The following is a 14,049-nucleotide window of genomic DNA, read 5'->3' as shown; positions in this document are numbered from 1 at the left end:
TATGTATTTTACTGACATATAAACCTTATGTTAGGGAGCTCCGTTGAAAAGTCGCCGGTTCGGGAGGTCTTTGTTCAAGCTACGTACTGTACCACGTGAAGCTGGGCGCGAGCGAGCTTGATTGAAGGAAAGACCAGGGAGGCACTCACTTGATCGAATGACGTTTTAGCGAACGCCCCACCGAATGACACTTCAGCGAATAGTCGGACACCGCGAAGCGGCGTTTTCGGGTGGGCCAAATGGGTTCACATTTTTGTAGTGAGCCGCCGCAGACTCGCGAAGCGGCGTAAACCGCAGCACGGCGGAGGGGTTAACGCGCGTCCCCGTTATTCGCTAAAACGTTGATTCGCTCAAATGTCGCTGTTCGCTAAAATGTCATTCGCTCATGTGATATGGACCCAGCTTGTAGCATTTTCCAAAAGCAATTAATGCTCTGTTAACTTCCTTGAAATCGTTGCAGCAACTGTGGAGCTGCTGGTGCGGAAAATGCAGAAGGCTAGGGCTGCCATACCCAGAATACTGGACGGCCTTCCAAACGTTAACACCTCCATGCAGAAGGTAAGCTCATGTTTTAATTAAGTTAATTTCCATATGCCATCTAGCATCTAGTTAATTTCCATATGCCATCTACTGGGAATGCCTAGCATAGCTAGGCATTCCCAGTAGACATTTAGATAGACCTCAGTGCCACCTATAGTTCCTTACTAAAACCCAAATCTTCTGTTTGCCTCCTGACTAGAATTATGAACAAACCCAAGTTAACTCTTTCATAAACTGCAATGAAACAGTGAAAAGGATTCTTCTCAGTAACAACAGAGCAGCAGCACCAATGAGGTAGAGGGCCTTACCACTCATTCACACTGGAAGCGGATCCACGTTAGCAAAGCGGTTGCGAACACGGATCCGCTTCCAGTGTGAATAAGCGGTTAGAGCGATAAACTGGCAGCTGAAAGTGACCCCTGATTGGCCATGCCATGTCACGCTTTTTTTTACCACTAACACGTGACCTAATACTTTTTTGTCTAGATTTTAACAAAGTACTGTGCACAAATAATTGCTTATTGATCTTTAATAACGGTACCGACGAGATAAGTTATGCTTAGTTCGTTCTGAGTCCAACATGTGCTTTTACGACGAAAAATTGAGGAGCTTCCCAATGCCTCCGCTAGATGCCGTCAGCTGCGGTGCTGTATTTTGGGTTTTTATCATAGCTAGACACTGATCTCTGCGACTAACGTATTATCATATTTTTTAGAGATTGCAAAAGAAATCTGCTTGGTTTTGTGTAAAAGCTTCAGGATTTGGTACGGTCACGTGTCTTGTCAAAATCATACAACATGATGGCAGCCAAGTGGGGGGTCACTTTTGCCGGGTGAACGGAATACCAGTTTATTGCTCTAAAGCGCGAAACACATGTACGACGAAATCGTCCGATCCGACGTGCGGACTGCCCGAATGACCTTCGGGGATGAGGGTTTTCGTAGCACCGGAGAACGTTGAAAACCCTCACCTCCGACCGTCTTATTGCCTGATTGGACGTCGGATCGGACGGTTTCGTCATAAATGTGTTTCGCGCTTACGCCCCTCTACCTCGTTGAGCAGCATGAACACAAATGCTTGAATCACTGTCGATGTACAGTCAGCATGGAATGAAACCTGTATGCCGGAACGTGTGGCCATCAACACAGGCTGCTCCACCTGGAGGGCTCCTGAGACCTAGTGAAAATGCGCCGGGGTGCGGATCCTACTAAGACGTGCTCGACCCTCGCACGGCGCGTCTGGGGCTTCTACGTTCCGCCGGCGGCGCGCTGTGAGCGCCGTCACTCAGGTTGCTTTTGTGTCGTCGCACTGCCGCATGAAAACTAAGAGTGTGGCCGTGCCAGTGACAAATTTTATTTCGCACCTATGACGTTTCACTATTTCTCAGAAACCGCGTGCGGCAAGTTGTTCACTGGAGCCTCTGCATAGTTCCGGTGACACGTCGTCAAGCACTACGGGTCTTCTGTGCACTAAATGTTTCAACTTTTCTTTTCGCCCTTGCTATACACAAAGTGATAATTAATGGGAGCGCTGGACAGATCGGACCAAAATCTGAACAGAGTGACGAATTGTTCAAGGCTCAAGGAATTAAGGAAAATGTTTGCTGAGTGTACGAGTTGGTAGACCTGCATTATGGCATTTGGAGCGAGGCATACAATCCTGAAGAATATGAGAGGTTAATAGACTAGCTCTGGGAATGGACGTATGGATGTGCTCATATATTATATACTAAATATTTGTAGTAGCAACCTTCAGTTGGGTGTCAGCACTCGTTATGTGTCGCAGCTTGTTCTGTCTCATATGTCGCGCTGTTTCGCTATAAGTATGGCTAACAATAAAATTATGAGAGGTATTACAAACTATAAAAACTGCACGCCAGGAGGAAAAGACACCATGGACGTGCTCTGCTGGCGTGCGCGCAATCAGCTTGCAGCTGCTTTTAGCATCGATGTTCTCGCGCTGCGCGGAAGCCGAAGGTGTCGACCTGGCGACAGTGCGGCGACATGAAAGCACCCCGAGTTACGGTGTTTACAGCGCGCCACTGGCGAGAGGCGGAAGTCTCAGACGCGCCGCATGAGGGTAGAGCATATCTTAGTAGGACCCGCCCCCGGCGCATTTTCATTAGTTCTCAGGGGCCCTGCAGGTGGAGCAGCCTGTGTCGATGGCCGCGCGTTCCGGCATTCGGGTTTCATTCCGTGCTGGCTGTACCAGAGGTGGCTTACAGTGGCTAGCCAAACCGCCTGCATGTAGTTGGGAAAGGCCACAGCTAGATAACGCAACATATGTAAAAGGGGCTGTTCACATTCTTCAGTAATTTCTGCTAGTTTAACTGAACTTTTGTTTCTTCTGCCTCTTCAGAAACAGCACTGTGATGTAATACGCTAAAATTTCCCCTCAGGGCGGCTCTCAGATGTCTTCAAAAGCACAAAAGGCAAGGAAACTTCAAGCACATCAAATTGCACAGGAAAAAATATATAAAAGTTTCAACGAAAGGGAAAAAGAATCGAAGGTAAAAGTCATTTTAAGAAAATATCGATTTTTTTTTTTACTTTTAAAAAGTGACAATGTATTAGTGATGGACTGGATCTGCCAAAGTACGAATTTGGCAAAGTTCGGCAGATGCCCAACTGCCGGAGCAAAACTCGACCAAAATTGGGCAGACATCGGTGCGATTGCGACAAAAGTTTAGGGTTGCACATCTCTCCAAAACTAAACGGAACTTGCATACTCTGCATTACACATCTGGAACTCCTGATTCTTTCCATCTTCCTATACTTCATCTCACAAGTCGGCCTCAGTGCTTGCAAAGGCACACTTGCGAAAGCGTAGCTGGGCAGGATGTTTATAGTTTGCATGAGCAGTCGCGCCTACAAGGCACTTTAAGAAACCACACACTTGCACCCATGCCTTTGCCAGGGTTGAAGACAACTTGTGAGATGAAGTATAAACTTTCACATCCTAAACACAAATTGGCATTTTACAGATTAGAGACAAGGTATTGAGAATGTAGGACGCACACTCGCATGTGAAGTTGATGTTGAGTGAAAAAAAACTTGCCATGATCACTATAATATTGTTATATTTTCTGCTGGAGGCTCAACTGCTGTGTCCGGGGCACACGGGGGACTGCGACGCGTAGAGAGAACGATAGTGCTTTCTGTACATGTGCAGGCTTGCACTGATAACGTCTCCAAATTGAAACCAAAAGCACTTGTATCGTGACTATTGATGCAATTATACTCTAGACCAGGGGTTCTCAAACTTTTTTTTCCCACGGGACCTCAGCAAGCCTCAAAATTTGCAGCGGAACCCCCACCCCCCTCCATTTTTGCCGACTGAGAAGGAACAGAAGCACAATCGTAGGCGATCTTGCCTGTTTCGCTTCTCACATATCCCCATATCAATTGCAATGTCAGTACAAAGAGGTGAAGGCGCTTTGCACGATCCTGGCTCGCAGGCGTGCGAGGCAAGACAGTCTGTGGGCAGGGGGAGGGAGGAGGGTGCAATTTGGATGTTTGCACAACCGATGAGACCAGCTCGCGAAACCCAGTTTGAGAACCCCTGCTGCAGGCTATCAATTTATTTAGCAATCACAATGTTTTTAACATTCACCTAAGACCTTTCTGCCAAAAAGATGCCCCCTCAAACATCAACTTGACAGTTGGACAACCCAGCTTTTCTGCCGAATTTATGTTGATTCTGTAAAGCGCAGCGATATTCGGCATTGCCCTATCTGTGTAAAAGGTCTTTGGCTTTGCCGCATCGTTGATTGGGCAAAAGTTTGGTCCATCACTAAAAGCTATATGTAATGCTCATGCCATGAACCAATTATCGACTATAACTCGTTTTAGGGAACTGCCACAAGAGACAACAAGAGGAAAAGGTTTGAGTCTTTCGACAGCTCGGATGAGGAGCTCACTTCGACGGAACAGTTGCATCAGAAAGACATCATGATTGCGCAGCTGCGCAAGCGCCTGAAGGACGAAAAAGATTACAGTAGGCGTCTGGGCCTCGCACTACTGGAGAAGATCGGTATGCTTGGCTGATACCATTCTTTGGGTTCTATTTATTTGATAATATTTTTTGTTTTTACATTTTTCAGAGGTTGCCCGCACAAAGCCTTCGGGGAGTAAACGCCTCATGAGTGCAGGTAAATTTTTGCTTGAAACATTACTTTTAATGCATCGTTCAAAAATTGTTTCCCAATGAATGAAAGAGACGCCTTCTTGATTGTGTATAACCATTCGGCATGCTCAACTCTCCCAATTGTTTCTACTTTTTTAGCTTCTCAAGCTTCCAACATCAATGTCGCCCAGATACCCTCGACGTCCCACTCAGGTAAATCTGATTTAATAAGGTTCATAACATCGTTGGAAGACCATAGGAAAGCCACATTTGCATATTCAAGGCAAAACATATTGGGGATGACCTCAAAGCATGCTGTAGCTCACAGCTTTTCTGTCCTTTTAAAGATATAGTGAAGGTTCTCTACAATGCAAGAACTGCTTCATCTGATTCTAAGTAATAGATATGAGGTCTCCACCACTCCCTTTTGCTCTAGCACCAGTGCCAGTCGCACTCCCACCCAGATTGCCAATGTTTGCAATGGCACCAGAAGCAGCCTTGTTTCCAACACTTGCTGCTGCTCCAGTTGCAGTTCCTGCTTTGGCTTCTCCACCTACCCCGCCAGTGGCCCCAGCCCTGTTCCCACCACTTGATGCTGCACCAGTAGTAGCACCAGCACCAGCCCCGCTTTCCCCAGCAGCAGCTGCAGCCCCGTTCCCACCCCTTGATGCTGCGCCAGTAGCAGTGCCAGCACCAGACCCACTAGCAGCCCTGGCCCTGCCACCGCTTGTTGCTGGGCCAGTAGCAGCCCCAGTACCAGCCCCATTTGCACCAGAAGCTGCCCCAGCCCCACTCCCACCACTTGCTGCTGCACCAATCGAAGCCCCAGCTTTGGCTCGACCCCCCGCCCCGGCAGCGGCTCCTCTTCTCCCTCATCTTCAGGAGGTTGAAAATCTAGGTAAATAGAACCATCAAGGGTCATGTTGCAATTATGACCTTTGGGCGAGCTTGTGGTGAGCTTGTGGAAAGGTCCCCTTAAAGCATGGTGGAACTGGTTCCCATGATTCCTTACAGCAGGCATTTACAAAACTTGCTTAGTTAGTCTTTTTAAAGGACACATGCAAAGGAAAAAAACTTTTTTTTAGGCAGCTTAGATGAAAAAAGGCTGTCATAAAACAATTTTACAACGAAAAAAAAAAAATTTTAGAGCTATATTTACGGCGCTATACGAATTTGCAGTTGGCGCTCGCGGGAGCCGCCGCTAGTCACGTGGTAGGCCCGTGCGTCGCCGCCGCACGGTGAGTGTTGTGCGAACACCGCTTCAACGCGTTTCTCCACGCCGCCGCTGCCGCAAAAGTTTGTCTGCTTCGGGGCGCCGTTGCCGCCGTCTGACCGGCGCACAGGTCTATCACGTCGGCTTGCGCTTTCTCAGGAGTTTCCTTTGGGCTCTAAAAGTTACTTATTCATCTTAGTTTTTTGTTATACTTCAAACAAAGATGAATAAGTTACTTTTAGAGGCCATAGGAAGCATCCGAAAGAGCGCAAGCACCACGTGACAAATATGGGCCCGTCACGTGATAAGCAAGGGACACTTTTCCTTGGCGCCCACCGGCGCCAACTACGAATTCCTATAGCGCCATAAATATAGGTCTAAAATTTTTTTCTTGGTTGTAAAATTGTTTAATAATATCCTTTTTCCAACCAAGCTGTTTAAAAAAATTTTTTTTTCCTTTGCATATGTCTTTTAATGTTTTGTCAGCTCTTCCTCACTTTTCCTTCACATTGACGTTGGGAGGAAGCACATTGTTGAGTGTTTCATCAAGTGGATAGGAGTTTCATTGATGGGCCCATTCATTGTTTCCTACTCATAGAGACTAACTCCCAGAGTGCTTTTTTTAGGCTAGGAGTTAGAGAGAGAGTATAGATAATGACACTGGGGGAGGGCTTTCCGCCAGGCTGAGAGTGCTGCTTGCACTTCGGCCTTTACGGTTTAAGTACAGTAGAAATTAACCTTTGAGGTTCAAGTTCATAGATTTTGAAGATGAGTGCAATCAGGAACACAGACTCCTATTTCCACTGTGCCATATCACCCCCTACATTTAGCAGATTTCAATCACCTTGTTTGTTTGGTACTTCTAGGGAGCCTTCATGTGCGCTTTGCTAGGGTGATGCCACCTTTTGTAATACCGCTCGCCGACAAACCAGCAGCCATTTTGGTTCTTGGTGATAATCCGTGGGGCTTATAACCCTCCCGGAAACAAGCACCTTATCTCACAAGTTCGTAGCAGCGTTGTGGAACCCACGGAGGGAGGATTATTATTTCCCCCTCAGATGGGAAGACCGATGGACTCAAAGGCCACTTTCCGGCGCACGGGGAAACATTGGGGAATTGTAGTAGACCGTCTTAGCAGCCCGCTAAGCACCTGGATAGCGCTCGGCAATCCGCCACAAGACCTTGAACTATGCAGACAAGGCTGGCGGCGCGCATGCGTTTCTGCGGCGTTTTCTTCACGGATACCGTAGTGGAGGAGGAAAACGGGCTACTACAATTCCCCAATGAGAGGAACAAAATGGCGGTGGAAGAGGGTGTGGGAAACGGAAACAGGCAGTTGGCATTACTCTATGTGAAGCACACATGAAGGCACCCTAGGCACACATGAAGGCACCCTAGCCTTAAAAGAACAGCATAGCTTCCTCAATAACAAGAATAAACTGGAATGACCTTTTAAGGTGTCTATTTCACATCATCAGCGAAGCAGCTGACTCAAAACAAAGCCAAATAGTGTCCTTGCTCAATTTTAAGAGTGCCTCGTCTTTTTGTGTTTCATGGACAGGACATCAGCCAGACATGAACGCTGGAGTTCGGGCCCCACGCAATCTGCCACCGTTGTATGAAGTCTTCCAGGGGAATGTAAGTAAGGTTAAATTTTGGTTAAAGCGTGCGTATCCTTTAAAGGGGCGGTGCAATGAATCTTGTACATGTTCAAAGTTTGTGCTTATACTGAGGTCACAGAATGTAGTTTTGCTGAACCAAGGAATTGCGCGTAGTGCGTGATGCACTTCTCAGCGAGCGATATTAAATTTGTAATCAATTATTGAAAATTTGGTAAAACAAATTAATTAATCGCCTGAATTTGCTGGGCCATGGCCGACAATTTAAGAAGTTGCGCAAATATCTGCTCTTCTTCGAGCAGAAGTCGCGATGTGGCAAACTTCTTTGCCACGTATTCAATGCAGGAGGAGCTAGGTGTCCGTTGCTGACAACTGCTTGTCAGCAAGTGTCGAGTTACACTTGGATAGAAGCGTCGGTATCGGCAAGCTTAATATAGCTAAAACAGGTGTGTGGCGCTTTGCAACACAACTGTGCACATGCACAGCTAAGATGATACCACGTCATTTGCTCTGGTGAATACAAAAGCTTTTCTACAAAAGCCTCCACAAATCCGGGAAAAAAACAAACAATCTGAGGTTGTGAATGGCCCTGACGCACGCTACGCAAGCAGTAGTGTGGAACTCGCGCTTGTTTCTGACCATTTTAATGGGTTTTAATATAAGAAAAAGCAACTTTGAGGTGCTATCATTGATTAGAAAGATCACTCGCAAAGACATCATACACATTTGTTTAACAAATAAAATTTTTAATTGGCATAGATGCAAACTAACGTATCCACTCCGTGCTATTACATAGCCCGTCGTCTGCTTGCATCCTACCCGCGCCGTCACAGGAGAGCGCCCATGAGCCACCAAAACATCTCGTCGCCAATAGAGGTTAAAATCCTCAAAAATAGTATGGAGCTGGCCCAACACCTTCTAGATACAGATAAGGCCTGTGCGTCACGTCACTTGACGTCGCCTCTGGGAGGCCCTCATGGGCGCTGATAGGATACAGTGCTGCGTCAGCGTTTGGCTGGGACTCCCGTCCACTCGCTGAGGGCTCTGGTCGCAGTCGAACGCCAACGCAGCACTCGTATCCAGCATGTGTTTTTGTGGTTTCCCGGAGGTAATGTCTTATCTCATGATGCTCAGGTATTAATTGTATCTAGGAGCTGCTGGCTGATCATAGCGCAATATGAGAACGCTCCTTGAAAGCGTCTGAAAGGGGCCCTGCAAGCACTTTTTTACTGGTTTTTAATTTGCACCGAACCTGAGCGCACTGAACGTAGTAACTTAGTGAAACTTTTCTTTTCTCGAAGTTCGCTTTATTTTAAAAGTTATAGGAAAATTAAAATTACAAAAACAAGCAAAAATTAACCTCCCTCATGACGTCCTTGGTTGCTTGAGTGGCCGTGATCTAGAGGAGGGGTAGTGGGCTCATCGCAAGCGCTCACGGCTGCCACACCCCTTGTCGACGGCGCGAGAGGGCGCCACTAAAGCATGTTCTGGATAGGCTGTATACAGCGGGCAGCCAGAGCGGCTGTCATTGCTTTTGCTGCACGATTAAACGCTAATTCGGCATGACACTTCATTGGCCACAAACGATAGCAAACACGGGGTAAAGATCAGTTCAGAAGGGAAGCCACTTCGCGTTGCCATACCGCGAAGCGGCCAAACCTCTAGACAAAGCTGCTCTTCGAACGCCTTCGGAACGCTCGGAGCCGGTCAGATCCTCCTGTCTGTACGACCGCAGTGCTTCCGCATACATTCGGGACCTTTCCGTGTCGGCGCCTGATCCCACTACTTCTTTCTAGTATGCGCCGCTTTTTCCACCGCTTGGTGGCGGGTATGTCGACGGGCCATTTCTTGTTTCCGTACTTTATAAACTGCATTCATATCTTTTCTGATTTAAATATTCTGAGCAAAAGCTACTTTTATAAATAATTGAAACGGTTTGCGCCACTTATATTTTGTATTTCGACTAAAAAGAAGCTTTTAGCGGCTCTGACCAGTAGTAAGCCCAGGACCACGGACGTCACATTTTGCGCACTTTCGGTACCGCGGATCGCCCCCGTCGGTGGAGGAGGTTTCCGCGTCGTCCGGTTAAAGTACGATGCACTGATATTTAGTTACTCTCTCCGTGCCCGCTGGCTTGCCCGATTTTCAAGAGACGTGCAAACCGCGAAAAAGGTAGACGCTTAAATATGATTGCAGGGCCCCTTTAAGTGCACTGGCAAACCAATCATACTGTTTTGTAGGGAGCAAGGGACTCTGGCGGTGGCGTAGCTAGGCTATCCGGCACCCTTATATCTTTTATCCCCCCTTTTCACTCCAAGAAATCGCGACCAACCAGTAATATTACTGAGGTGCATGCCCCTACGCAACAGGGCGCCTGGTACCCGGGGCCCCCCAGGTTGCTATGCCGCTGGACCCTTGCTCAGCCATATCGCAGCAGCAGCCATTTAACCTTTCAGGGCCCGTTTGCTCGAAGCACTAATCGCGGCTAAAGTTAGCCGCAGTACCTAGGAGAGGGATTTTGGAATCACGTGACTGGGGGCTCGGTAGGGATGCAGGGAAACATGGCGGCGCCCAGTGAGTGAGTGCCGCTCGCTTTGGAAATAATATGTCGCTGTAGCTGCAATATCGGGCGCGTTAGTCAGCAACGAATGGTGCAGGAGGCTTTCGCTTTGCTTTACCTCACTTAAACCGCAAAGCATGGGCAATGACATCGCCTCATTTTTTAGATAGTCTTTCGATTCTGGCCATTCCTAAGCCTAAATGAACGCGATAATTGTCGGCATGGCAACGTCTTTGGAAAGCGGATTGCCTTGACTGTATCGGCCGGGTATTGATAGCACACAAAAGTAGACAGCGTCCCAATAGACGTTCTTCTAAATTATGAAAGCATCGCGAGGAGAACGCTGGAAGTGTAATTCCACGGTTCACGCGCGCTGGCCTCCCTCTTATAAAAGATTCGAAGTAAAAAATCATAATAATGCTTTAACAAACGCGCGTGCAAGGCAAAATTTGTTTTCTACTTTTTGCTTTAAAACGGTTACTGCAGACGCCAGCACGTGCGACGCGTGCAACTACAGTCGTAGCATGCACCTCGGTGCTTGGATAATTTAGAAAAAGGTCTGTTGGGACGCCGTCTGCTTTTGTGTGCTATTATGTGCTATCAACAATCCGCTTCCAAAGACGTTGCCATGCCGACAATTATTGCGTTCATTTAGGCTTAGGAATGCCCAGAATCGAAAGACTATCTAAAAAATGTGGCGATGTCATTGCCCATGCTTTGCGGTTTAAGTGAGGTAAAGCAAAGCGAAAGCCTCCTGCACCATTCGTTGCTGACTAACGCGCCCGATATTGCAGCTACAACGACATATTATTTCCAAAGCGAGCGGAGCTCATTCACTGGGGCACCGCCATGTTTCCCCGCATCCCTACCGAGCCAGTCACGTGATTTAAAATAATCCCTCTCCTAGGTACTGCGGCTAACTTTAGCCGCGGTTAGCGCTTCGAGCAAACGGGCCCAGAAGTGTTTACCTTTTAGCTGGTTGCTCGTAACATTGTGACTATGGCTGCGTTATCGTCGGGAAGTTTATAACCCGGCCGACGTGCGAGTTTCAACTGGGATGACTGAGATTCTTTGGTGATGTATCTGTGCGCAAATGTCTTGATAGCGAAAGTCTTCCTGTTCTGCGACGCCATATTCGACAGCGGTCACAAACTCTGAACTGCGCCAAAAATTAAACTAGCAAAACCAAGAATTCTGAGCAGAACAGAAATGCACGCATGCACCGGAGAAGGAGGTGAAACGAACTGCTGTAAAAGACTTAACTCTTTTCAAGTCTAAAGTCATGCCCGGCCAGGGGAAGGCGCCGCACTGAGAGACTGATGAAAACAAGATGAGCAAAGCCAAAGAAAGAGTGTGGTCATTTTTGGACGTAACACCGGGAAGGCGAACACTGCAAGCGTGAAATTAGTACTGTTGAGACCGGTTATAATGAAATAGCGGCTACAGTTGAGCGATCACGATTTTCCATTCCCTTTTTCACTTAGTTAACTGACGTTAGTTATAACAAAATAGCGGATATATCGAAGTGATTTCAGACTCCCGTTGACTTCGTTATAACTGGTCTCGACAGTACAGTCATTCTCATGAGAGTTCCACGGGACCTGGCATTAATGAGTATAGCAGCCGGGAAGATATCAATGACGTTCTATTGTAGAATGTACCCTTTGTTCTTGTAGGCATTTTCCTCAGATCCACCTCGGAGACGAGGTTTACATCGCGGAGCAAAAGATGAGGCACCTCATGAAGCTGCCTTCGGACCGGCGCTTCACGAAAGATGTGATGCGGTGCCTTTGGACGGCTGAGCAGCTGCAAGAACGCAGCGTCACTGGGCAGGTCAGCCGCCGGCTGGTGAGGAGTGGAGGGGTGGCCAAGCAAGCCCTCACACCGAGGAAGGTGGCAGCAGTGAAAAGTAAGTTTCAACTTTTTCGAGTGAAAATATTGTTTGGTTTGTCTTGTCAAGATTTAGACTTCTAATCTGAAGGTGCCTATGGTGATATTATTTTATCAAGTTCTCTTATGCTTGAGCCCGAATTTCTTGAGAAATTTGTGCTCAGAAAGGGTGGCAACATGAAAATGTTTGGCATGTTGTTGAATGCAAGCATTGTACAACAAAGAAATCTGAAATATTGATTACCATGATTTGGAATAGGAAACACAATATCTAAGAATTGATATCAATATTATCAGCACATTGGCATAAGACTTTAAAAGTAGCTGCATAACATGCAAGTGGAATGTGAGATGTGCTATTATGAGCAGAATGAGACACAGCCGGAGCATGTGCTGTTCACACTTGTGGCACTGCCTACTCAAAACAATACATAGGTACGAAAAGCCTCTATTGGCATCTGGCTGTCCCCCTGCCCCTTGCGTTTTGCACCTGTTCGCTTAGAACGTACGGGGCAGAAATCATATACGCAGCAGGTCAAAGGCCTGCTGTGTATATGATTTTGAAGGATTGGAATTAGCATCTTTGTAAGCTTTATTAATCTTCAAGCTAGTTTCTTGGAGACTGTTGTTCATGGCGTTAATAGCTTGTCTCAATGGTCTCAGTGAGTGACTTGTGAAAAATTCCACCCGCTGCTAATCTCGATTGTGACCAACTGCACCCGACTCCACATTTTTGAAAAGGGTAAGCACAATTAGGAGTGTATTCATTTGTAAAAGATGCCCTCGCAAACAACAAATGATGATAATCTAGTTACAGTATCGAGGCAATGAATAATTCATTCACTTTAGGCTAGAAGCATGTAGTAATGTTATTGTGAGCTGTACTTTAATATGTTTAACAGCAAGCACGTAGAAACTCTGAGGAAAACAAATTGACATATGCAGCCCTCAATTTGCATTCACATTGGCTATTTCAGTGTTGGAAAGGATCATTTCCATAATAGGATGCATATCAAACTGAACCTTTCAGCAACCCTATTTGGCACAGCTATGCTAATGATTCAGCCGCCAGTGTACACTGCACCCCAAACTTAACGCCGCAACTGGGATCCCAAACATTGAGCTCGAATCGGCTACTTAATGTTGCATTTGTCACCGAAACGTTTGGAATGCCTTCTCAGGATGGGATAGAAATCGGGAACCCTAGCATTCTTCAGATAGTTCAATCGGCTACAGCAGAGACTGTCAGAAAGGGAAAATGCCGTAGCGGCGTTAAGTTTGAGGCGCACTGTACTTAGAGCTTCAGAGATCCTCTACCTCAGTGGTTGCGAGTTGCATAGCAGGCGACAGACTGGGGAGGCAAGGGGCTAACAACAGCAGGGTCCTTTCACTCCTAGGCGTCGCTTTGCGTTACTGCCGCAGGACTGGCGCCACATGTAGGATTCGCACACACTTCCATATTCCCTCTCATACTGTTTATAATATTTGTTATTTGGGACATTAGTTCCACACCATTTTAGAACAGGTGGGTGCAAATAAATCTGCCATGGTCCTAATTATTGATGTTCATTTTTCTTTCAGATGCCTTGCAGTACTACATCATGCATCACCGAAACCCCGACACCCCGGAGGAGGCAGATGACGTCAGCAACCGTCTGGCATGTCTAAACAATATTATGACAAATTTTTTATCTGATCTCGGCCGCCCCAGCAGGCGTGTCACTCTGTAAAGCGTTTTTTTTTTTATCGCAAAAAGAAAAAAAGAAACTAGTCGGGGCAATTTACATGAAGTATTTTTTGGGGGGCTGTGAAGTATGTGTTTTTTTCGTGTGTGTATGTGTGCCCTAGCAGGCGTATCACTCATAATTTTTTTTTTATATATTGAAAGAAAACGGGGCAATATATGCCATATTTTAATCTTTTTACATTTAAGGATAATTTTAATATTTTTACATTCTCTGTTTACTTGTCACTCTGTAAAAAAGTTTTTTTCTTTTTTTTTTTATCGCAAAAAGAAAAAAGAAACTAGTCAGGGCAATTTCCGTGAAGTATTTTTTCGGGGCTGTGAAGTATGTGTTTTTTCGTGTGTATGTGTGTGTGCC

At 46.5% G+C, this 14,049-nt stretch overlaps 1 protein-coding gene across 1 annotated transcript; it reads left to right on the top strand.

The window, feature by feature from the left end:
- The first annotated feature begins 5,523 nt into the window (after positions 1-5,523).
- On the top strand, positions 5,524-13,714 carry LOC121837432. Its single transcript, XM_042293054.1, has 4 exons — positions 5,524-5,563; positions 7,440-7,516; positions 11,747-11,966; positions 13,529-13,714. Exons 2-4 carry the CDS (start codon positions 7,454-7,456, stop codon positions 13,675-13,677), a joined length of 432 nt encoding a protein of 143 aa, XP_042148988.1. The 5' UTR covers positions 5,524-5,563; positions 7,440-7,453; the 3' UTR covers positions 13,678-13,714.
- The last annotated feature ends 335 nt before the right edge of the window (positions 13,715-14,049 follow it).

This window comes from Ixodes scapularis, unplaced genomic scaffold, assembly GCF_016920785.2.
Source record: "Ixodes scapularis isolate PalLabHiFi unplaced genomic scaffold, ASM1692078v2 PGA_scaffold3__209_contigs__length_174095766, whole genome shotgun sequence".
Taxonomy (NCBI): domain Eukaryota; kingdom Metazoa; phylum Arthropoda; class Arachnida; order Ixodida; family Ixodidae; genus Ixodes; species Ixodes scapularis.
This window is presented reverse-complemented; position numbering and strand designations above follow the sequence as displayed.